This window comes from Chiloscyllium plagiosum, chromosome 19 (genome assembly GCF_004010195.1).
Source record: "Chiloscyllium plagiosum isolate BGI_BamShark_2017 chromosome 19, ASM401019v2, whole genome shotgun sequence".
NCBI classification, from domain to species: domain Eukaryota; kingdom Metazoa; phylum Chordata; class Chondrichthyes; order Orectolobiformes; family Hemiscylliidae; genus Chiloscyllium; species Chiloscyllium plagiosum.
The window spans coordinates 54247619-54273755 of NC_057728.1; the positions used below are offsets into that span (position 1 = coordinate 54247619).

General features: G+C 39.4%; 1 protein-coding gene across 5 annotated transcripts in view; it reads left to right on the forward strand.

Moving 5' to 3' along the window:
* LOC122559826 (POC1 centriolar protein homolog A-like) overlaps window positions 1-26137 on the forward strand; it is a 120547-nt gene that overhangs the window by 10788 nt on the left and 83622 nt on the right. For all 5 annotated transcript variants that reach the window (XM_043709917.1, XM_043709915.1, XM_043709913.1 and 2 more), the window contains 4 exons: window positions 10873-11044; window positions 12731-12910; window positions 15897-16004; window positions 16396-16511. In XM_043709917.1, coding sequence (XP_043565852.1) covers window positions 10899-11044; window positions 12731-12910; window positions 15897-16004; window positions 16396-16511 — 550 coding nt within the window. In that variant the 5' untranslated portion in view covers window positions 10873-10898. The remainder of the gene's footprint in view (window positions 1-10872; window positions 11045-12730; window positions 12911-15896; window positions 16005-16395; window positions 16512-26137) is intronic.

The following is a 26137-nucleotide window of genomic DNA, read 5'->3' on the forward strand; positions in this document are numbered from 1 at the left end:
GTTACTATTGATTCAAATGCAAATTAGATAACATTTGCTGCCAGAATAGTATTTTGTTATTTACTGCATCTCAAACACTTAGTCTGTATCCCAAAATGTTACACAGAATAAGTGTTTGAGATGCAATAAATGTGGCAAGTGTAGGTCAGTGCAGTGATGGTGTACCTAGCTCTGAGCCAAGTGGCTCAGGTTCAAGTCACACCTGCTCCAGACTTGTGTGATAACGTCTCTGAACTGGGTTGATTAGGAAATATCCATCAAACATGAGACTTGACCACTGAAATACCGCATTACTTGGAATTTTCTTTACAGCATCTCTATGCTACTGAAATTCTAATTGATAGAGATATGTATGTATTTCTAATATTTAAATAGGAATCTTAAAATTAACATTGGCAGACTATAAAAGGACAGGTTGAGAAGTGATAGGATTGCTGATTTTGGGATTCCAAAGGGACTAATTAATGTTGACCTTGACAAGCTATTTGCTGTAATTAGTCTTCAACACCAATTTGTCATGTGATTTCCAAAATACCAAAAGGTGGGCTAGATAGATACAAAAATATAATGTACTACAGAAACTGAGCACATCTGGTAGCATCTGTGAAAAGAGAAGTAGAGTTAACACTTTGAGTTTAATATGACTATTCTGCAGAACTGGGTGAAATGAAGTTAAGCATAAGGGCGAATGCCAAAATTCTCCCCTTTTGTAATTATTGTCCTGTCTACATGCCAGCTTGCCTTCAATCCTCCGAATTGAATTTAACGCTAAACAAAACAAAAACAAAGAACTGCAGATGCTGGAAATCATTAATAAAATTGTAAACAACTGGAAAAACTCAGCAAGATCACCTATCTTTTACACGTTCACCTTCCCTCCATCCCTTCTCTACTCTGCCTTCTCTCCACAAATGCTGCCTGCTGCCACTCAGAGTTATAGAGATGTTACAGCATGGAAACAGATTCTTTGGTCCAACCCGTCCATGTGACCAGATATCCCAACCCTATCTAGTTCCACCTGCCAGCACTTGGCCCATATCCCTCCAAACCCTTCCTATTCATATACCCATCCAGATGCCTTTTAAATGTTGCAATCATACCAGCCTCCACCATTTCATCTGGCAGCTCATTCCATACATGTACCATCCTCTGTGTAAGAAAGTTGCCCCTTGGGTCGTATCTTTCCCCTCTCACCTTAAACCTATGCCCTGTAGTTTTGGACTCCCCACCCCAGGGAAGAGACTTTGTCTGTTTATCCTATGATGGTCTACATCCCAGGGTACTGAAGGAAGTGGCTCTAGAAATCGTGGATGCGCTGGTGATTATTTTCCAGAGTTCGATAGATTCAGGATCAGTTCCTGTGGATTGGAGGGTGGCTAATGTTGTACCACTTTTTAAGAAAGGAGCGAGAGAGAAAGCAGGAAATTATAGACCAGTTAGTCTGACTTCAGTGGTGGGAAAGATGCTGGAGTCAATTATAAAGGATGAAATTACGACACATCTGGATAACAGTAACAGGATAGGTCAGAGTCAGCATGGATTTATGAAGGGGAAATCATGCTTGACTAATCTGGAATTTTTTGAGGATGTAACTCTGAAGATGGACAAGGGAGATCCAGTGGATGTAGTGTACCTGGACTTTCAGAAAGCCTTTGATATAGTCCCACATAGGAGATTAGTGAGCAAAATTAGGGCGCATGGTAATGGGGGCAAAGTACTGACTTGGATTGAAAATTGGTTGGCTGATAGGAAACAAAGAGTAGTGATAAACAGCTCCCTTTCGGAATACCAGTGGGGTACCGCAGGGATCAGTGCTGGGACCGCAGCATTTTACAATGTACATTAATGATATAGAAGATGGTATTAATAGTAACATTAGCAAATTTGCTGATGATATAAAGCTGGGTGGCATGGTGAAATGTGAGGAGGATGTTAGGAGATTACAGGGTGACCTGGACAGGTTAGGTGAGTGGACAGATGCATGGCAGATGCAGGTTAATGTGGATAAATGTATGGTTATCCACTGTGGTGGCAAGAACAGGAAGGCAGATTACTACCTAAATGGAGTCAAGTTAGGTAAAGGGGCTATACAAAGAGATCTGGGTGTTCTTGTACACCAGTCAATGAAGGCAAGCATGCAGGTACAGCAGATAGTGAAGAAAGCTAACAGCATGCTGACCTTCATAACAAGAGGGATTGAGTATAGAAGCAAAGAGTTTCTTCTGCAGCTGTACAGGGCCCTGGTGAGACCGCACCTGGAATATTGTGTCCGGTTCTTGTCTCCAAATTTGAGGAAAGAAATTCTGGCTATTGAGGGAGTGCAGCGTAAGTTCACGAGGTCAATTCCTGGAATGGCGGGACTATCTTATGTTGAAAGATTGGAGCGACTGAGAGGGGATCTGATTGAGACGTATAAGATTATTAAAGGTTTGGACACTCTGGAGGCAGGAAACATGTTTCCGCTGATGGGTGAGTCCCAAACCAGAGAACACAGCTTAAAAATAAGGGGTAGGCCATTTAGGACAGATATGAGGAGAATCTTCTTCACCCAGAGAGTGGTGGGTGTGTGGAATGCTCTGCCCCAGAAGGCAGTGGAGGCCCAGTCTCTGGATTCATTTAAGAAAGAGTTGGATAGAGCTCTCAAGGATAGTGGCATCAAGGGTTATGGAGATAAGGCAGGAACAGGATACTGATTGAGGATGATCAGCCATGATCATAATGAATGGTGGTGCAGGCTCAAAGGGCAGAATGGCCTACTCCTGCACCTATTGTCTATTATCCATGCCCCTCATGATTTTATAAACATCTATAAGGTCACCACTCAGTCTCCGACTCTCCAGGAAAAACAGCCCTAGCCTATTCAACATCTCCCTACAGCTCAAATCTTCCAACCCAGGCAACATCCTTGTAAATCTTTTCTGAACCCTTTCAAGTTTCACAATATCCTTCCGACTGGAAGGCGACCAGAATGGCACGCAATATTCCAACTGTGGCCTAACTAATCTCCTGTACAGCCGCAACATGACCTCCCAACTTCTGTACTCAATACTCTGACCAGTAAAGGAAAGCATACCAGATATTTTCTTCACTATCCTATCCACCTGCAAGTCCACCTTCAAGGAGCTATGAACCTGCACTCGAAGATCTCTTTGTTCAGCAACACTCCCTAGGACCTTGCCACTAAGTGTATAAATCCTGTTAAGATTTGATTTCCCAAAATGCAGCACCTTGCATTTATCTAACTTAAACTCCATCTGACACTTCTCAGCCATTGGCCCATCTGATCAAGATCCTGTTGTAATCTGAGGTAAAACCCTCTTCGCTTCAAGCCTTCAATTTTGGTGTCATCTGCAAACTTACTAACTACACCTCTTATGCTCACATCCAAATCATTTATGTAAATGACGAAAAGTAGTGGACCCAGCACTGATCCTTGTGGCACTCCACTGGTAATGGGTGTCTAGTCTGAAAAACAACTTTCCACCACCACCATCACCCTGTCTTCTACCTTTTGAGCCAGTTCTGTATCAAAATTCTCCCTGTATTCCATGACATCAAACCTTCCTAACCAGTCTCCTATGGGGAACCTTGTTGAACGCATTATTGAAATCCATGTAGATCATGTCCACTGCTCTGCCCTTCTCCATTCTCTTTGTTACTACTTCAAAAAACTCAATCAAGTTTGAGACATGATTTCCCACGCACAAAGCCATGTTGACTATCCCTATTCTGTCCTTGCCTTTCCAAATACATGTACGTCCTGTCCCTCAGGATTCCCTCAGTCGACACCGTAGCAATTTGAATGTATTTCCAATTAAGCTAATCATATCACTGACAAAGATTTGTTGTCCATCTTCGTCCTTCATGTTTTCCCAGAGTTATCTTTCTTCTTGAGGCTTTTCACAATGGATATTGTATTCAAGTAACATTTGCCAACTGTACCATGTTAACTGCCAATTAATTGGATACTTGTCGCCTACTTCAGGACCTTATTCATTTCTCCCTGCAATGAATAGGGGGCTGCTTATACTGTCTGAAACTGGTTTGAATCTTTTCTTCTATTGCTTCTGGTGGTTTTGTGGATCAGTAACTACTTTGGAATCTATATCTATGATCATCTGAAGAATCTTAACTAAAACCTACTCTTAGTATTGATGAAGCAATTCAAGAGAAACAGCTAATTTGTGTAAAATGTTCTTATTTATGTCTTAAGCATTGGCAAGTAACCTTGAGACTACAGAGCTGCTACTGTGCTACTTGTGAAGATGACATTAAGCAAATATTTTCCCAAGCGCTCTAACTTGTCAGCCATGTTTTGCTGCATTAGCCATGGGCAGCCATCAGCTCTTTGTGCTGCTGTATCATGCGCAGCCCTAACAGTGGGGAATGGGAAACTGCGTTTAAATAAAGTGAGATTTGGTAATAATGAGATTGCAATGCATGCGAATAGGCTCACTAATGTGAAATTTGTCTCACCATTCAACATGTTTTGAGAGCCAAAAATCCAGTTTTCAATCCAAGAAGCTCCTTGCTGGCTATCTTGTGTACATTTTCCAGTTTTCTCACCAATGATCATGCCTTTCATGGACTAGTCACAGTTGCAAGAGCCGCAGTAGGGTTTTTCCAACATTAAACTGGAAAAATAATTCAAATAGAGAGTTGAAGATCATGGTGTTCTGAAGAAGATTCATTGAATTCACAATGAGTATTTATCTCGCTCAACTGTAGCTGTCAGACCTGCTGAGTTCTGCCAGCATTTCCTGTTGTCTTGAAGATGGTGACAACAGCTGCAAGGTTAAGCAGAAGAGATTGTGTGTGTAATATCCAGCTCACGAACATGAAAACCACGTCTTTGCTTTCAAGTAAAATTACTGGAGGGGTAAATGGTGAGAAGAAATGAAACTTGGATTACCAAATTAACCATGCAAGCACCATTGAAGAATATTGAATAAGTGCAAGTAGGATTCAGAATTTGGAGGGAGTCCAGCAGACTGTGGAAGAGACATACAGGAAGAATGGAGTGAATGTCAGAAAAAAGCCACAGTTCTGTAAGATGTTGCCTATGCCTTGGACCATTGCTGCATGTGGTGGAAGCCCCACTGGAGGACTTAAAATAAATCCTAAAGACGTATGCAACTGTAATTGCAATGCTCTCGTGAAAGTGTTCTTTATTTTTTCACGGAATATAGGCATCACTGGTAAGATCAGCATTTAGCCTATCCTAATTGTCCTTGAACTGAGTATTTGCTCAGCTGTATCAGAGGGCATTTAAGAGTCAGCCACCTTGTAGGTATGAAATGTTAGACCAGGTAAGGGTAGCAGATTTCCTTCCCTAAGCACATTAGTTTTCTTTTTTTATTCTATCTGCGCTGGTTGTTATTACTATCTTTACTGCTGCTAGCTTTGTTTCAGATTTAATACCATTGATAAATTTAATTTTCAACAGCTAATAATCCTGCTGCACTGCAAAACTGATGATGGAATATGGCTTGAGAAATGCCAGTCCAATGTTATGGTTGAGTGATGATAGATTCAGGAGTACTATTTGAGTAATTTCTGCCTTCTGTTGTACAAATATGAGTGAATTGAAATATGTCAAATGCACATTTTAACCTCTGGTGTACTGTTAAGTAATTTTCATCATTTATCATATGTATGAAGCAATTTTTTTAAAATATTCATATTAAAAGCCATATAAATCTTGCACTGTCTTGTTAAGAGCTGTGTCGAGTAATGTAGTTGATTTGTTCTCTCTCTATGTTCAATGCACTTTGTACCAGTTACAGTCATTTTCAATACTTGTTTTTTTTTTCAAAGAGTCCAATAAAATTTCAATTTTAAAAAAAAATCACTCATGGTACCACTGGCTGGACCAGCATTTATTGCCCATCCCTAGTTGCTGGTGAACTGACTTCTTGAACTGCAATGTATCTAGTCGAGGTATACTGCCAGTATAGTTAGGAAGGGAGTTCCATGACTTTGACCCAGTGACATTGAAAGAACAGTGTATTTCTGTCTAAGGAGCCTTGGTGCATTTCTGCAGTCCATCTTATGGATGGATACAAAAACAGAAGTTGCTGGAGAAACTCAGTTGGTGTGGCAACATCTATGGGGAGAAAGCAGAGTTAATATTTCAAGTCCAGGACTTTTTTTTTCTTAAGAATGAATGTCAAGAGGGTGGTGGGTGGATTCTCTCTCTTGGGGATGTCATTGTCTATTATTGTGTGGTGTGAATGTTATTTGACGTTTGTTAAAACAAAATGAATGTTGTACAGTTTTTGCTGCATTTATTGCTTCAGTGTCTGAGTCATTGTGAATAGTATTGTATGTTGTGCAGTGAGCATCCCCACTTCTGACCTTGTGGTGAAGGGAAGGTGTTTGATAAAGCAGCTGATGGACCAACAACACTCCCCCGAGAAACTCCTGTGACGACTGCCTTCCAATAACTGCAGCCGTCTTCCTTTGTGCCACTTGTAGAGTTGTCTCATTGATGTCCATTGACTTCAGTTTTGCTAGGGCTTCTTGTTGCCACACTGTTAAATGCGACCTTGATGTCAAAGGCAGTCGTTCTTGCCCCACATCTGGAATTTAATTCAAGTTTCAACCAAGGCTGTCATGAGGTTAGGAGCTGAGCGGTTCTGGCAGAACCCAAACTAGGGGTCAACAAGCTGATTGGTAGTAAGCAAGTGCTGCTTGATAGTACGTTAATAGTGATTTGAAAGAAGCTTGTGTGCATATTATACCTTGTATATCTCAAACACTCTAAAATGCATCATTTAGATTAATTTACTCTTTAGTTATTGTTATAAAAAGCTTGCAGTTATATAGCATTTTACAAGACTTTGTGTCCCGATGCACTATAGCTTATGATCAGCTTTTTGAACCATACCTACTGTAATGTAGGTAACATCCAGTTTGCATTACAATCAGCAATAAATTGTCTGGATGGGGATATGAATAGGAAGCATTTAGAGGGATATGGGCCAAGTGCTGGCAAATGGGACTAGATTAGGTTGGGATATCTAGTTGGCATGGGAGATTGGACCGAAGGTCTGTTTCCGTGCTATACGCCTCTATGACTTTGAGTTTGTGGTGTGGGTTGAAAAATAACTGACCAGATTATTGACAGACCTCCAATGCCCTCACGCAAAAAATGCCCTGTGATCTTTTTGCATCCACTTGAAAAGACAAACAGGACCTTGATTGTACCATCTGAAAAATAACACCTTTCGATAGCACAGCACTTCCTTCAGTTCCACACTAGACTGTCAGTATAAACTAGGTTCAAATCTCGAGAGTGGAACCTAACTCTCTAAGACAACAAATATTTTTCTACTTTTGGGCTAAACTTAATACTTTATGGAATAAGAGATGGAAATGTGTTGCTGGAAAAGCGCAGCAGGTCAGGCAGCATCTAGGGAACAGGAGAATCGACGTTTCGGGCATTAGCCCATTCCTGAAGAAGGGCTAATGCCCGAAACGTCGATTCTCCTGTTCCCTAGATGCTGCCTGACCTGCTGCGCTTTTCCAGCAACACATTTCCGTCTCTGATCTCCAGCATCTGCAGACCTCACTTTCTCCTCACTTTATGGAATAAATACAACAATCATTTTTGTACTCGATAAACATTGAGATGAATGAATAAAGGACTACACAAGATGTCAATTGAACACTGCTTACATTTGTGAATAGTACATTGGCATCTTTACTCATTTAATTCATTAATTAAATAAGCCATTCTATTAAGTTATAATGTACGTCATAGCTTCTCACTCACTAGATTGCTAACTATTCACAAAAATTCCAGACAGGCTTAAGCCCTCACAATTCTAACACAAAGGTGAAAGGTTGTAGCTGTAATCTCATCCCAGGATATTCTCTATAGTTATAAACTACTGAAGCTTCATTCCAATCATTTATAATGGTACCGAAGCTTGTTGGTGAGGTAATCACCCTAATGAGTACTCTTTGGCATGCATTATTCTCACTTTGCAATGAATAAAAAATTGTAAAGCTTATAAAACTAAATAACCAATGGATTTATAAAAAGCAGCAAAGACAAGGCAGATAGAATAGTTACCTGCGATAAAATATCTGGCTTTATGGTCAGCTATTAGGTAGGAGTTATCAAATGAACCTGATGCACCATATGGAAGGGAAAAGCACACAATGTTAGCAAGTGGTTAGCCAGGCCTCTGGCTGTGCTGCAGAATAAGAACAGGGAAGATGATGCATTATTTATAAAGTCTGCGTCATGCCTTGCTGTGAAGCGATAATTCCATGATAATTCGTGTAATAAATGTAATAAACAGCACTTAAAAATTAGCAAAAAGAGGAAGAAATTAGTTTGGAAGCGATAGCCATTTTACAGTATGCCCAGGGAGTAAAAGGATTTTACCTTCATGCAGTTTCATTTTTCTCCTTTCACTGTTTTCTGCCTCACTGTTCATTTTTAGCTCGTGGGGATTTCATCTGTGCCATCTGACCAAGATTTTGCTCCACGCACTATAAGTAAGGGGCAATAGGTGAACACTTTTTTGCTGTTCCATGAGTTGTCTACTTCTGCTATTTCCTGATATCTGCTGTTTATCTTGACATCTCTGTCTTTCTATAGTATGGTAACCATTTGCATTGAATATCTTGCGTGAAGAGAGGAAAAAATATAGACTGCAATTGGATGGAAAAAAAATAAATAAAAAGAGAAGCAGATTTTTTTAAATGTAAAGGGAATTCAAGTACAATGGAATCTTGATCAGATGGGCCAATGGGCGGAGGAATGACAGATGGAGATTAATTTAGATAAGTGTGAAATGTTCCATTTTGGAAAGGCAGATCAGAGCAGGATTTATACACTTAATGGTAAAGTCCTGGGGAGTATTGCTGAATAAAGATGCTTTGCAGTGCAGGTTCATCAATCCCTGAAAGTGGAGTCATCGGTAGAAAGGATAGTGAAGAAGGCGTTTGGTATGCTTGCCTTTATTGGTCAGTGCATTGAGTATTGAAGTTGGGAGGTCATGTTGTGGCTGTACAGAATGTTGGTTAGGCCACTTTTGGAATATTGCATGCAATTCTAGACTCTCTCCTATTGGAAGGATGTTATGAAACTTGAAAGGTTCAGAAAAGGTTTACAAGGATGTTGCCAGGGTTGGAGGATTTGAGCTATAGATTACTTACAGTGTGGAAACAGGCCCTTCGGCCCAACAAGTCCACACCGCCCCGCCGAAGCGCAACCCACCCATACCCCTACATTTACCCCTTACCTAACACTACGGGCAATTTAGCATGGCCAATTCACCTGACCTGCACATCTTTGGACTGTGGGAGGAAACCGGAGCACCCGGAGGAAACCCACACAGACAAGGGGGAGAACGTGCAAACTCCACACAGTCAGTCGCCTGAGGCGGGAATTGAACCCGGGTCTCAGGCGCTGTGAGGCAGCAGTGCTAACCACTGTGCCACCGTGCCGCCCATAGGGAGAGGTTGAATAGGCTGAGGCTGTTTGCTGTGAAGCATCGGAGGCTGAGGGGTGACCTTATATAAGTTTATAAAATCATGAGGGACATGGATAGGGTAAATAGATGAGGTCTTTTTTCCTGCGGTGGGGTAGTCCAGAACTAGAGGGCATAGGTTTAGAGTGAGTGGGGGAAAATTTAAAAGGGATCTAATAGGCAACTTTTTCATGCAGAGGGTGGTACGTGTATGGGATGAGCTGCCAGAGGAAGTGGTGGAGGTTGGTACAATTACAACATTAAACAGCATCTGGATGGGTGTGTGAATAGGAAGGGTTTGAAAGGATATGGGCCAAGTGCTGGCAAATGGGACTAGATTAGAATAGGATATCTGGTCGGCATGGACGAGTTGGATCAAAGGGTCTGTTTTTGTGCTGTACGTCTATAGGCTCTATGACTATGACTCTATTTACAAAAAAAAGCCATTGGTTTTGATACATCTGTATGTTTCCCATGGCACTTTCGTTACTGGGTATTTTACATTTTCAGGACATTTTTACATTGGGGCGAAACTTTGCTTTGAGGTTGTTAAGTACACTGGCTTTCAAAATTTTCTCTTCAGTACAGGTAGTTTTTCTATAATGTGATAGTTGCATTCTTGTGTGACCCCATTATAAACTTTGCGTAATTAAAATAGCACTTGGTGTTGGCGATGCAACCGTATTATAGCCAGCACATGTTTTAGAAGTTCACGCTATAGAAGCAGCATCCCCTATTTGTCAATCGTGTTACAGCCTATTCACGTTGACGAAATGCATATCATTGCAGAAAATAAATTTCGTTCAGCATAATAGAAAACGGGTTGTTCTGCTAAGACTACAGAAAACAATTTGAGAAACATCACTTGTGTTTGAAACTTCTTTGGCACGTGATGTAATTAAGAACTTGAGAGCTGACATTGTCTGTTTGAAGAGAAAACCTGCAACAAAACCTAAATTTGTAATTCAGAATGCTGCGAGAGCTGTCGCTAAAATAATGAGGTTAGAAATTCTGGAAAATTGCTAGATAAATGACCCATTACCATAGGCTTATGTTCTTTTAGCACATCGTAGAGATAAAATATAACCGTTTAATTTATGCACCTCAGCAATCACTATTTACAAGCTTTTTTACATGTTCATTTTATTGAAATAAAATAGCTTAACAATTTCTATCTGTCTTGATCTAATTAAATAATTGTCAGTATGTCTGTGAGATTTAACTATGAATATTATTGTTATTTCCTGAATCTCTCTCTTTTTCACAAATAGGCACAAGGGAATGTGAGTCAACTACATAATGTGTTTAAATTGTTTGACTGTGATGATCATAAGAAATCCATACAGAAACTATGTGATTTGATGTTGATTTATTCTTTCTGAAGCAACTACCTCAATTGATAAGTGCCTTATGATATGGAACTTGAAGCCACAAACCAGAGCCTACCGATTTACAGGACACAAGGATGCTGTGATGTCTGTCCACTTTTCCCCGTCAGGTCATCTGGTGGCATCTGCTTCACGAGATAAAACTGTTCGACTCTGGACTCCAAATGTGTGAGTAATGCAAGTAAACCTTGAATGTGTAAGTGTATTTTACAGGTAGCAGATATATTAATTACACAAATGTTATGAAGTAGATTTGTTTTGACATTCTAGCAAGTATAGATTGCATTGTTGCACTGAAAGCATTTCTAAGATCTTTGATCAAACTGAAGCTACTGAATCGTCTTTAGCATTGCTGTGATTGCTCTCTTATGTATGCTCTTGCTTCTGTTCTTCTTTTCTCATCCACATAAAGAATGGGCATTTTCTTCTTTTTTTTTTCTACATTTTTACTTTCATTTTATGCTGTCCTTTTTATCCCTGTCTCCTGTTTCACTTCTCACACTAATTTTCCTTACATTTATCTTATAAGTTTTGTTTTCTTGTAATGAGGATTCAGGTTGGCAGCCAAGAATCTCTCACAAATTTATGGCATACAAGTGTGTAGGTAGTCCAAGGAACATCCAGATCTGGGTGAATGAACCAATAGGTTCTTCACTGTAAGATTTTAGAGAGATAAATGAGGGCAGAAGCAGGAAAGTTTGATTATTTTATTATCACCTGGTTGATTCTTACTGACTATTGCCATCTCGATTTATTCACTTCGAATGAATTAATTATTTGAATTGAAATATACTGTCACTGGTGTTTGCCCTAAAGAGATAAGATTTTGTGAAATATGACTCCTGTGAAGATATGATGCAAGAGATTTGCACTGGATACAAGACCATTGTATACAATTAGAATATAAATCAGACCAGTTTAGCTACAATTCTCTAGATTCTCTTTCTGCAGTCAAGTTGCCAAGGTGATTTCATCAAATAAGGTACTCTGCATACATTTTGCAGTCTCTAAAACTGACTGTAATGGAGCTGTGAAGTATCTGTCAAGATGATTTTCCATAATGAAATCATCTTTGCACATAGGCTATTTTCAGTTCTGTTTCTGGAGTGAATTAAAATGAAATATTTGAAAGAACTTGATCAGAATTTAAAAAGAAAATATTCATGAATGGTTTTGTCTTCACATTTTCCTTTCTCTTTGGGGAGAAAGAAACAACATTAGTAGTGTTCTGTACAATCATTTGGTATAGTATTCAATTTGCACATAGTTTTATAACATCTTTTGCATATCCTCTTTTAAATGGTTTCCACATAGTATGAGCTTACCTCTTAGTGTTTGGATATTTTCTAATCAACTTGTGCAGATTTGTTATTAAAAGTCTGTGGAGCAGGTGGGACTTGAACCAAGGCTTCCTGGTCACTGAACCACGAGGGCCCTCTTAGCATCTAGTCTTGTATTTTCAATATGATTTCAGGGCAGTACAAGCTGTTACACTGAAAATCCAGTCTGCTCAGCATCGTGTTTATTATGTAGTAAAGATTCCAGGGATGATATCTAGAATACTAAATTGATACAATTAAGCAGAGCAGCGATTTCTAGAGTATAAAACTCCACTTAGTTTCAAAAAGTGTGCTTTTTTCATCCAATAACCGTTTGACGACAACATTGCGGTTAAATCATGTTTAAATTGAAAATGAATTGAAGGGAGTGTTGTTTTCCTAAAGGAAGAGTTTTGTCACTTTTTAGGTCTTAAAAATAGCATTGATGTTTGTTAAATTGATTTAGAAACAGCCTGTGTTATCTGGTATATCTGTTTTAGAAAGCCCTGAAGTGATTTTGCTGTCTTCTAATTAGTAAAGGAACATCAACTACATTCACAGCCCACAGTGCCGTAGTTCGCAGTGTGAACTTCTCCTGTGATGGAAATTTCCTGGTTACGGCATCTGACGACAAATCAATAAAGATGTGGAACACGCATCAACAACGGTTTCTTTTATCATTTAAAGGACACAATAACTGGGTTCGTTCTGCCAGGTACGTTTATTTTCAGGAACAGATAGGTGAGTGAAAATGTTATCTGTATACAAGTATCTGATCATAATGTTGGCTTGATATTTGTACTTATTTTTGAATCATAATTAAATTGTGACTTGAGTCTGGACTGCATAAATTTGATAGAGTGGCAGAATTTTTAAGTTTCATTCATTTTATTTTGCTTTATCAAGTTAGATAAAATCTTAAATACCTGCTAAGTTTGCTGAATTCAGTCAGAGGTGCAATAGAAATTAAGCATGTAATATACTGTGCCTAAAGTTGTTGAATTCATAGATTGAGATTTGTTTTCCACTGGGACATTTTTACTGTGTTCTAAGCAATAACTCACTTCTGGTACAAAAATTATGCAGACGTCGTTAACTTATTCAAAAGGTTTGATTCCTAATATGCATTTTCCCAATACCCAATGTCACTGTTTGTTGTACCATTTTCCTTTTTGAAGAAAACAATAACCAAAAATCCTCCAGTGGCATGAAGCAAAATACGACACAAGTGCTCCCATTTTTCATAAAAAGGATGCAGCTAAAAAGAGGCTTAATCATAAAACAAAGGAGTACTATAAACATGAAAAATTATTTCTAGCATTCACTTCGCTTTAGTCCTTATGTTCCTCATGAGTCACAGAAATCTTCAGATACAATAACATATTACTTTTCCCACGATGTCTGAGTGCAGATATAGTTGCTTGTGCAATTTTTCTTCCTCCCAGACGTATGCTTTTTTGACTTGAGGTCCTTTCCATTGAGGCTTTGAAGTTTTCCCTTCCTTCAGCTTGTGAATCTGGAATATTCGCACGACCAGACAGAGTTCATCCCATTTTCCCTTCTTCACAAAATGGGACAAAAGTTCAAGGAAACAAGATAGAATTAAGCTTCAGTTTCTCCTGATGTGTCATTCTGTTTGGTTTAATTGAAATCAAAGAATAAAGTCAGCTGGTTACATGTGACCATGCTGTACAATGAAGATATTGAGAGTTAATTAAGATGATCCAATGCTAAAATGCGATTTGAAACGGCAAGTTATTTTGTGGTTTGCATCAACTGAAAAGTTTATGCTGAATTAAATGCAGCTTGCTATTCTTCAGTGTAATTAAAATGTTATTTTTACAATATTGTCCTTTGTATGTTAATACTACAGCTGTGTTTGAGTGTTTTTTTTTTGCACCAACCAACATCCCTCTGAGCTCTGTGTGCATTGAAATAAACATTGACTTAACCAATTTAGAGACTTGGATTTGCAGTAGTGATGATAGTTAAACTGTCAATGTTCCCCGCTGAATTTGATACTGCCTGTTACACCCTGCAGTATTAAATGATATCCCAGATGTTATTTCAGTCATCTGAACAATCTCAAGGCAAAGGGCCAATACCACCTCCCAGAAACACCTGCCAAATATGCAGTCAATATGAGCATATCAACATGCAATGACTCTCAGAACCTGTGACCAGTGACATGGAATTTCCTAGCAGAACAATTATACTCTTTAGCGAGTGTTTGCTGACATCATCTCTTCTCTAGAGCTTTGTAGTGAAGAAGGTCACTGAGCTTGAAATGTTAGCTCCGCTTTCTCTCTACAGATGATACTATACCAGCTGAGTTTTTGTTTGAGTAAACAAGCGACAACCTGTTCTGTAATAATTTCAACTGGGGCTACTAGAGTTCATCCAGATAATTTTGATCAAGTTATGCTCATTAGAGCTCTGCCTCAAGACTGTCAGTGTCCTTTCCTCTGAGTCAGAGATTTTATTTGAGTCCCAGAAGTTGTTGGTGATGGAAGTGCATTCATAGCAGTCGAACAGTTTTGAATATCAACTTATTCAACATACACCAGAGGCAGGCTGTAAGAACAGGAGATATTCTTGCCCAGCCATATGATAGACTGAAATTGGAGCCTTTGCCATCATGATCTATAGCTCCAGTCTACAAAAGAATGTAAAGGTTTATGCTGTCACAGCAGCTTTGATGTATTGGGTGGCTGGTTGACTCAGTGACTAGCATGGATCAGATTGATACCAGCAAAGCAAGGTTTAATCTATGTTCAGGTTGGGAGTGGATTCACTATCTGCTTCCTTGGCCATGCTGGTAATTGAATGTTGTGTTACTGTGTGTTGAATTTGTCTTCAGGCACAGAATACAAGACTGTTCATTGTGCAGAAGTCACTCTAGCTGAACTATCACAGAGGATTAACTTATTTGACAAATTTGAAATACTACCTTTTTAAGAATGAATTCTGAATCACATTTGGGACATGCCTATACAGATTTGAACATTGTCCTGCATTTTGTATTACAGTGCATTATACTTTATTTTTATTAGGTTCACTAGATTGATTCTGGAGTTGAGGGGGTTGGCTTATGAGTCGAGACTGAGTAGACTGGGGTTATATTCATTAGAATTCAGAAGACTGAGGGGTATCTTAAAGAAACATGTAAAATTATGAAGGGAATAGATAAGATAAAAGCAGAGAGGATGTTTCCAATGGCAGGTGAAACCGATAGCCTCAAGATTAGGGGGAGCAGATTTAAGACTGAATTGACAAGGAACTACTACTTCAATCTACGGAATTGTTTGCCTAGGAAAGTAGTTGACCCCACTTCAGTAAACGTTTTTAAAGCTAAGATGGAATTTTTTTTTAATCAATAAAGGAATTAAGGAGTACGGTGAAAGTGCGGGTAAGTGGATCTGAATCTATGATCTTATTGAATGGCAGATCAGGCTCGAAGGGCCAAACGGCCTGCTCCTGCTCCTAGTTCTTGTATTCTCACTCTTAATCAGAATTTGACTAGTTTGAACTATACATTGTGATTTTATTCATTAGTTCAGTATTTGCACCCAGGTTAAGGATTGCAGTTTAACATTCATGCAAGGCCTCTGTTTTTAATGGTGCTTAAATTTGCAAGATATTTGCATTTTATGAGAGATATCTTTACTATTTTAAATATTTTTCTGGCACTCAATCATTAGGTTCTCTCCAGATGGAAGACTTGTAGTCTCCTGTAGTGACGACAGAACTGTTAAAATCTGGGACACAGTGAGCAGAGAATGTATCAATACTTTCACTGATTACAGAGGGTAAGTTCATATTTCTTCTTTACAAAATGCATTAATCTTTCAACCTCCAGTTCATTAAATCACACCGTAAAATAATCTAAATGATTTTGTTGATATTCTAATCATTCTCTGATGTAAGCTCATTAGGCAAATCTGGATATTAGAGCTACATATGACCTGCTGTGGTCATTCAGCGTGTAGTTAGAATAGCTTGTAAATTTTCGACTTCAGGTGTCACATTTGATTTTCTTTTGGTAGAATGCTTTGCTTCTGTAGCAAAACTGTGGCAGACACTCTATAGGCACAAGATTTAGCTATCCAAATACCTGAAATGATTCCGTCACTGTTTTTGCTGTAAGCCACAATGGTCTTGTAATTTATACTGAAAAATATGATGTTTATTATAATCCAGATTTGCCAACTTTGTGGATTTTAATCCCAGTGGTACCTGTATTGCCTCAGCAGGAACTGACAATACTGTGAAGCTTTGGGATATTCGTATAAACAAACTGCTACAACATTACCAAGGTAACTAATGAGAACTGAGTTAATACTGACATGTTTATATTAAACAACTGGTAAATTATTTATGTTTGTGAGAAGATAGTTCACCATCTCAACAAACTTCAATCTTGCATGTTTGTAGCATTTTTGAACAAATTTTATAAATGTCTAGGGACCAAAAAAAATTATCAATGTTACGAATGATAAATGTTAATGGATCTGTGCTTAACACAATAGACCATATTTTATATTCCTATTGCTTAGACCATAAGCCATAGGAACAGAAATTAGGCATTTTGGCCCATTGAGCCTGCACTGTCATTCAATCATGGCTGATAATTTTCTCAACCCCATTCTGTCACTTTCTCCCCATAATCCTGATCCCCTTGATACTCAGGAGTCTATCTATCTCAGTCTTAAATATCCTCAATGACCTGGCCTCCATAGCCTTCTGTGGCAATGAATTCTGGCTGAAGAAGTTTCTCCTTATCTTCGTTCTAAAAGGTCTTTACTCCAAGGCTGTGCCCTTGTCTCTCCTACCAATGGAAACATCTGCCCAACATCTACTCTGTCTGGGCTATTCAGTACTCTGTATGTTTCAATTAGATCCCCCCCTCAACCTTCTCAACTCCATTAAGTATAGACCCAGAGTCTTCAAACGTTCCTCCTATGTTAAGGTTTTCATTCCTGGAACCATTCTTGTGAACCTCCTGAACATGCTCCAGGGTCAGTACATCCTTCCTGAGATAATGATCCCCAAAATTGCGCACAAAATCCAAACATGTCAGAGCTTTATAGAGCCTCAGAAGTACATCCCTGCTTTTATATTCAAGGCCATTCAAAATAAATGCCATCATTGCATTTGCCTTCCAAAGTCAACCTACAAGTTTACTTTGAGAAAATTCTGGACTAGAACTCCCAAATCTTTCTGCATTTCAGGCTTCTGAATTTTCTCCCCATTTAGAAAATAGTCTGTGCCTCTATTCTTCCTACCAAAGTGCATGACCACGTTGTATTCCATCTGTCACTTCTTTGCCCACTCTCATAACCTATCGTAATCCTTCTGCAGCCTCCCCGCCACCTCAATGCTACCTGTCCCTCTACCTATCTTTGTAGCTTCTGTGGACTTAGCCAGAATACCCTCAGTTCCTTCAGGTAGATCATTAATGTATAAAGTGAAAAGCTGTGATCCCAACACTGAGCCTTGTGGAACCCCACTTATTACTGACTGCCATCTTGAGAAGGACACTTTTATCCCCATTCTCTGCTTTTTGCCAGATGGCCAAGCTTCTATCCATGCTAGCACCTTGTCTGTCACACCATAGGCCCTTATCTTACTCATAGCCTCCTGTATGGCGCCTTGTCAAAAGGCTTCTTGAAGTCCAGGTAGATAACATCCATTGGCTCTCCTTGGTCTAACCAGTTCATTACTACTTCAAAGAATTCTAGCAGATTTGTCAGGCATGATCTTCCCTTGATGAGACCATGCTGACTTTACCCTTATTCTCAGCACTGTTGTTCCTCATGTAATCTAGATAGATTTTCTTGTATCGCATAGTTTTTGAGTCGCAAATGTTTTTGAGGTCTACATGTTAAGCTATTTTAGTTACAGAATATGATGCATTAAGGAAAATGGTCATGTTTGAGATCAAATGTTTATCCTGTTTGCCTTTGTATGAAGCTTGACTTACTTTCTTTCTAATATTTAGTTTGTGGCCTTTTTCATTAATTTACTCCTCCTCTATTCTAAATTTGCATGTCATTCCCTCTCTTACTGACCTTTGCATTCAATTTCCATAATTTAATCAATGATTTCCTATTTTGCAAGATGTATACAAGATTTTACAGCAAGTTCTAAAGCTAGATTGAAAAGTTGAATTTTTTTTTATTCATTCGTGGGCATTGCTGGCTGACCAGCATTCACTGCCTGTCCCTAGCTGCCATTGAACTGAGAGGCTTGTTCGGCCATTTCAGAGAGCAATTAAGAGTCGACCACATTGCTGTGGATCTGGAGTCATGTGAGGGCCAGACCAGGTGAGGATGGCAGATTTCCTTCACTAAAGAACGTTAGTAAGCCAAATGAGTTTTCCTTGACAATCAACCGTAGTTTCATGGTCATCAGTTGATTCTTAATTCCAGGTTTTTTTTTTAATAGTCAAATAATTTACATATTTTAAAAAGAAAATAAAATGAGCTTTAAAATGGCAGAGGTGAACCAAAGCTCCCCAACCCCCAAAACCTCTTCGAGGTTGACATTTGTGACTTTTGACCACTTCTACATCTATTGATTTCAAAGTGTGATGCAAAGCTCAAATTGTCTATGTGATTAAAAAAATCAACCTGACTTAAACAGGATAGCTAATGAAGTTTGTCAAGTATTATTAACTCTCATGTAGAGAAGGTGTGTGTGTCAGTATCACTATTACCACAAAACATATCTTCATCAAGACAAAAGTAAGATAACATTTTTTATAATTAAAGTGCTTCTCTTGGGCCAAAGAGCTGTTAAGATATAGGGGCAGACATGTGACATTGGTAAATTGAGCAACTTTACCATTCTACAAGATCATGACTGATGTAATTGAAGCTTTAACTCCACTTTTCTGACCTCATAGCCCTGGACTGTCTTGTCTATCATAAATCTATCTCTGCCTTGCCTGTACTCATTAATCTAACCTGCCATTGCTCCCTGGGGAAAAGAATTCCAGAAACTAACAATCCTCTTGAAAGAAGAGATTGCTCCCAGTCTATCTTAAATTGGAATCTCTTATTTTGAAACCTTTTTGATTTTTACTTTTCCCCTAGTTTTAGATTCTCCTATGAGAGGAAACATTTTCTCAACATCTTCCCTGTCAAGTTCACTTGGATCTTGTGTTTCAGTAAGGTCCCCTCTTGATCTTCTAAATTGCGACTAATCTAGGCCAATTCTGGTCAACTTCTTCTCAAAACACCTAGGAGCAGAAGTAAGCCCATTGAGTCACATTTGTCATTCAATGATAACATTGGCTGGTCTGAATCCTCAACTCTACATTCTTGCTTTTTCCCCAAGCCCCTTCATTGCCTTGTTGATGAAAAATCTTGTTTATCTCAACCATTAATGTACTTAACAACCCAGTTATGACAGCCCTCTACAATAAAACAAAAAAGCCCTCTGATTCACTGCCCTCTGATAGAATAAATTCCACCACATCTAACTGGGTGGCTTCTTACTCTGAGATTCTCCCCTGTCTGCATTTACCTTGTAAACCCTGTAAGAATCTTGATATGTTTCATTAAGGTCTCCTCTCATTATTCTAAACTCCAGGGAGTATAAGCCCAACCTACCCAACTTCCCATTAAAAAAGCCCTCTATGCCCAGAATTAATCTAGTGAGCCCTCTCTAGACTGCTTCCAATGCCAGTATTTCTTTCCTTAGACAGGAGGACTAAAATTACTTGCAGTGTTCCAGGTAAGGTCTGACTAGCACGTTGTAAAGTTTTAGCAAAAAGTCCCTATTTTTATATTTTGCTTCCATTGAAATAAAGGCCAACATTCTGTTGCCTTCTGCATTACTAGCTGAACTTGTATGATAGTATTTTTTGATTCGTAATCCATCGGTTACAGCTTTTTGCAGTCTTTTCCCATTTAACTAATATTCAGCTCTTTTTTTTAATATATTGTTCCTGCTAAAGTGAGTAAGTTCATGTTTTCCATATTATTCCAGCCTCAGGTGACTGTGGAAACTCCATACAGACATTCTCCTTGTCTGCATGAGTTTCCTCCAGGTGCTCCGATTTCCTCCCACAGTCCAGGGATGTGCAGGTGAGGTGGATTGACCATGCCTAATTGCCCACAGTGTCCAGGGATGTGCAGGCTAGGTGGATTAGCTATGGGAAGTGCAGGATCGGGGGATAGGGTGGCAGGTGAAGTGGAATGCAATGAAATAGGTTGGGTGGGATGGGTCTGGGTGGGTTGCTTCTAAGGGTCTGTGTGGACTAGATGGGGCTAAATGGCTTGTTTCCACAAGATAGGGATTCTATGATTTGCCAAATATTAACCCATTCACCACTCCTTATCCCCTTACAGACTCTGTTATCCTAGCTATTTACTTCCTACCTATTTTTGTCATCTTCAAATTTCATGATAGTACATTCATTTCCATCGTCCAGTTCATTAATATATACTGTAAATAATTGTGATTCCAGCAATATTTACTGTCACTCTATTAATTACAGATGACCAGCCTGAAATGGTCCAAACTTTTTGTTCTTTAGCTCTATCCATGCTTCTCGTGCTCTGAATGCAACGCTAGTATCTTAAGTAATCTTACATGTCTTATCTTATTGGAAGCCTTTTGAAAATCCTAAAGCAACCTTCTTATCCCAGATAGCAGCCTAATGAGCCTTCTCTGAACTGTTTCATATATATATTCCTTCTTAAGTAAGGAAACAAAGAGCAAAGAAAATTTACAGCACAGGAACAGGCCCTTCAGCACTCCCAGCCTGAGCCGATCCAAATCCACTGTCTAAACCTGTCGCCCAATTCCTAAGCATCTGTATCCCTCTGTTCCCCACCCAATCGTGCATCTGTCCAGTTGCACCTTAAAAGAATCTACCGTGCCAGCCTTTACTACCTCTGCTGGCAACGCGTTTCAGGCACCTACCACCCTCTGTTTGTAAAGTACTTTCTGCATGTATCCCCCTTAAACTTTCCACCTCTCACCTTGAATGCGTGACCTCATATTATTGAATCCCTCACCCTGGGAAAAAGCTCATCTTTATCCACTTTGTGTATACCCTTCGTGATTTTGTAGATCTCAATCAGATCTCTCCTCAATCTCCTTTTTTCTAATTAAAACAATCTGAACCTACTCAACCTCTCTCTACTTACCTAGCACCTTCCATACCAGGTAACATCCTCGTATACCTTCTCTGCACCCTTTTCAAAGCGTCCGCATCTTTTTAGTAATGTATTGACCAGAACTGTACACAGGGCAGCACGGTGGCTCAGTGGTTAGCAATGCTGCCTCAGCACCAGGGTCCCAGGTTTGATTCTAGCCTCGGGCGACTGTGTGGAGTTTGCACATACTCCCTGTGTCTTCGTCGGTTTCCTCCGGGTGCTCCAGTTTCCTCCCACAGTCCAAAGATGTGCAGGTTAGGTGAATTGGCCATGCTAAATTGCCCATAGTGTTATGTGCATTTAGTCAGAGGGAAATGAGTCTGGGTGGGTTACTCTTCAGAGGGTTGGTGTGGACTGGTTGGGCCGATGGGCTTGTTTCCATACTTTGGGGAATCTAATCTCTAATCTATTCTAAATGCGGCTGAACCAAAATCTTGTACAATTTTAACATGACCTGCCAGCTCTTGTATACTCACTACACCATCCGCTAAAGGCAAGCACACCATATGTCTTCTTGACCACTCTATCCACCTGTGTAGCCACATTCAGGGTACAATGGACCTGAACTCCCAGATCTGTCTGCTCATCAACTTTTCCCAAGGCTCTTCCTTTTAGAGTATAGTTCACTCTAGAATTAGACTTCCCAAAATGTATCGCCTCACATTTGCCTGGATTGAACTCCATCTGCCACTTCTCTACCCAACTCTCCAGTCTATCGATAATCTCCTGAACTCTTTGACAGTCCCTTATGCTTTCTGCTACTCCACCAATCTTCATGTCATCTGCAAACTTACTGATTAGATCAAAAATGTCCTCCTCCAGATCATTTATGTATATCACAAACAATAGTGGCCCCAGCATTGATCCCTGTGAAACACCATCGGTCACCTTTCTCCATTTCAACTACTACTCTCTGTCTCCTGTAGCTCAACCAGTTCTTTATCCACCTAACTAGAACACCCTGCACACTATGTGACTTCACTTTCTCCATTAGTTTACCATGGAGAACCTTATCAAGTGCCTTACATCTACAACCCTTCCTTCATCTATCAACTTGGTCACTTCCTCAGAGTTCTAAGTTGGTGAAGGCGCAATCTCCCCTGCACAAAACCATGTTGCCTATCACTGATAAACCCATTATTTTCCAAATATAAATAGATTTTATCCCTCAAACTTCTTCAGCAACTTTCCCACCACTGACGTCAGGCTGAATGGTCTGTCGGAAACCTTAACTTTATACTGCCTCTAAGTGCAGCCTCACCAATATGTAGTCCAGGTGTAATAAAACTTCGCTATTTTTAATGCTATATCCCTTTGCACTAAAGGCCAGCATTCAACTAGCATCTCTAAATACTTGCTGTATCTGCATACTAATTTTTAAATTGATTTCTGTAAAAGGAGATCCAAGTTCTTAATAGATTTTTAAAATTGTTTCAAATGTTATGGGTGTTGCTGCCTAATCGCCCTCGAACTGAGGCATTCTAGGCCATTTCAGAAGGCAGTAAATAATAGTCCCATTGTTGTTGATCTGCAGTCACATGAAAGAATGGCAGATATCCTTCTTTAAAGAACATTAGTGAACCAGATGAGTTCTATAGCAATTGTGGGTATTGTTACTGAGACTAGCTTTATATTCCAAATTTATTCATTGAATTTAAATTCAACCAGTTGTCGTGATGGAATTTGAATCATTGTCTCCAGCATCTGAACCTCTGGATTAATAGTATAAGAAACATGTTTTTTTTAAATTTTATTTTGTGTTTTAAAATCTATGGACTGAAATGAGAAAAAGCTGTTTTTAAAAAGTAGTTTAGAGTTTTGGAAGCAATTTGGAACTGCGAGATTGTTCGGATGCTTGGATAGGGCGGCACGGTGGCTCAGTGTTTAGCACTGCAGCCTCACAGCGCCAGGGACCCAGGTTCGATTCCACTCTCAGGTGACTGTGCAAACTCCACACAGACATTCTCCTCGTGTTTGCAGAGGTGTACAGACTACCTTGTTCAGGGTCTTGTGACACAGTGATAGTGTCAGTACTCTGAGCCAGAAAGCCCAGATTCAAGTCCATTTGCTCCAGCAATGTCATTAACCGATTTGATTAAAAATATCTACCAGTTATCTTGCATCTCTTACCAGCCAGTAGAAGCAACCAGAGAAAGACAACCAAAGCAAAGAACTGGCCAGCAAAAGAATCATGATGATCATCTCAAACACTGAACCAGGAGCAAAGACTGCTGAACTGTCTTACCACTTTTTTCCCCCACGGCCATATCTGTTTGTTTTTATCCTGTCTGCTTGTGAGAGTGTAAGGGGATGCTTATAACGATATTAGATTTTTAAAATTTAAATTACATGCCAACGGTTTAAACTGTTCACGTGGCTACAGTGTAATTACCTGTATGAAATTATAATTTTTGTTACATACAGAAACTTTGTCTCTGCTTTCTGTTAATCCAGGGTCTGAAAATCAGGTAAATTGGGAACTTTGCATACTTCATAAAACCTTTAACTTTTGTGACAACTCTGGGAATGCCGGTGTTTGATTTCCAGCATGCTCCCCCAATGAGTCGTAATACTACTCCAGTGGTACTGGTACTGTCAAAGTAGACAACTTCACATTTTGCCATAGTTTACTCTCTCTACCATATTTTTCCCCAATCTCATCACTTTTGTGTATCTCTTCAGATGCTCTTTATATCTTTCTCACAACTTGCTTTCTTATGTTTCTGTTTTATCATCCGGTTTGGTTAGAATGCTGTCAATCATCCAAGACATTAGTATATATCATAAATATTTAAGATCCTGTAGCATTCCACTTAGTTTCTCAATCTGAAAAGGTCCTATTTATTCTGAGTCTTTGTCTCTGTTAACTAGCCCTCTACCCCTGGAATGCTAGGTCTAACATATGAGGAACGGCTGAGGATCCTGGGATTGTATTCATTGGAGTTTAGAAGATTAAGGGGAGATCTAATAGAAACTTACAAGATAATACATGGCTTGGAGAGGGTGGACGCTAGGAAATTGCTTCCGTTAGGCGAAGAGGCTAGGACCCGTGGACACAGCCTTAGAATTAGAGGGGGTAAATTCAGAACTGAAATGCGGAGACATTTCTTCAGCCAGAGAGTGGTGGGCCTGTGGAATTCATTGCCACAGAGTGCAGTGGAGGCTGGGACGCTAAATGTCTTCAAGGCAGAAATTGATAAATTTTTGATGTCACAAGGAATTAAGGGCTACGGGGAGAATGCGGGTAAGTGGAGTTGAAATGCCCATCAGCCATGATTGAATGGCGGAGTGGACTCGATGGGCCGAATGGCCTTACTTCCGCTCCTATGTCTTATGGTCTTATAATTGTTAAACCACCGCCCAGTTGTGTATCATGAGAGAGCAGCCCTATGGTCCTCTAGGACTATGTTGACTTTGCTTACAATTCCTAAGATTCTTAGTGCAGCAGTCTTTAATGTGGCACTTCATTAAATGTGTTTTGCAAATCCAAATACAATGAACTTATAGTTCCCCTTTATCCACTATTTGTTACTCAAAGAGCTGTAGTATTTTTGTCACTTTATTGCCAATTCACAAAACTATGTTGATCTGCCCGATTGTATTATGATTTTCTAAATTACCTGCTACTACTAAATAATGAATTCTGGCATCTTTCCAATGATTTTTAGATAATCTGGTCCATCGTTTCCTACTTCATATATCTCTTTTCTTGAACAGTGTTTTACTTTGCATCCTTTGAGACTGTTGGGACCATTCCAGAATCCAAAGAAATTTGCAAGATTATAACCAATATGTCCACTGTCTATAGCCATTCTTAAGGGCCAAGAGCTCCATTTTCCTTAACAGCTACATTATATGTGGGTGTGTGTTCAGAGTATAAAATGAGGGAATTGTGTAAGAGATGATTGGAGAAGGAAGGATACCTGAATAGTGAGGCAGGGAATGAGAAAGTCAAAAGGAAGGAATGAGGGAGAGTAAGGGGGACCTGTGAGCTACTACAATTCATACCTCTGGAGAATAACTGCAAGGTTGTGTAAAAAAAAAAATCATTGGGATGGCTCTCAAAATTCTGTGTAACTAGTAAAAGTATATACAGGTAGTCCCACGAAACCTTTCATAAGCCAAAAATGGCCTAAAGCAAAGGTGCATGATTTATATGTGAAAAAGTATCGCTGTGTTTCGTAAAAGCAAAAATCCTCTTCAAAAACAAGTACTAATGTAGGTCTTTCGTAAAAGCGAAATTGCGTAAAGCGAACATTTGAAAAGCGGGGAATACCTGTACTGCATAATTGTGGGCTATATTTAAAACAGCATTGTGTGAATAATACATTTAAAAAAATTGGCTGCTTGCTAAATATTGAGCAATGGCCCAAACTCAATTTAGTATATTGAGGAAATGATAAAGTGTAGGAAATTCCTTTGGATTCTAAAGGAATAAAAATCTGCTTTCGATCTCATGGAATACAGGGAGAACTAGCCATTTGGATACAGAACTTGCTCAAAGGTACAAGACAGAGGGTGATGGTGGAGGGTTGTTTTTCAGACTTGAGGCCTGTGACTAGTGGAGTGCCACAAGGATCGGTGCTGGGTCCTCTACTTTTTGTCATTTACATAAATTGATTTGGATGTGAGCATAAGAGGTATAGTTAGTAAGTTTGCAGATGACACCAAAATTGGAGGTGTAGTGGACAGCGAAGAGGGTTACCTCAGATTACAACAGGATCTGGACCAGATGGGCCAATGGGCTGAGAAGTGGCAGATGGAGTTTAATT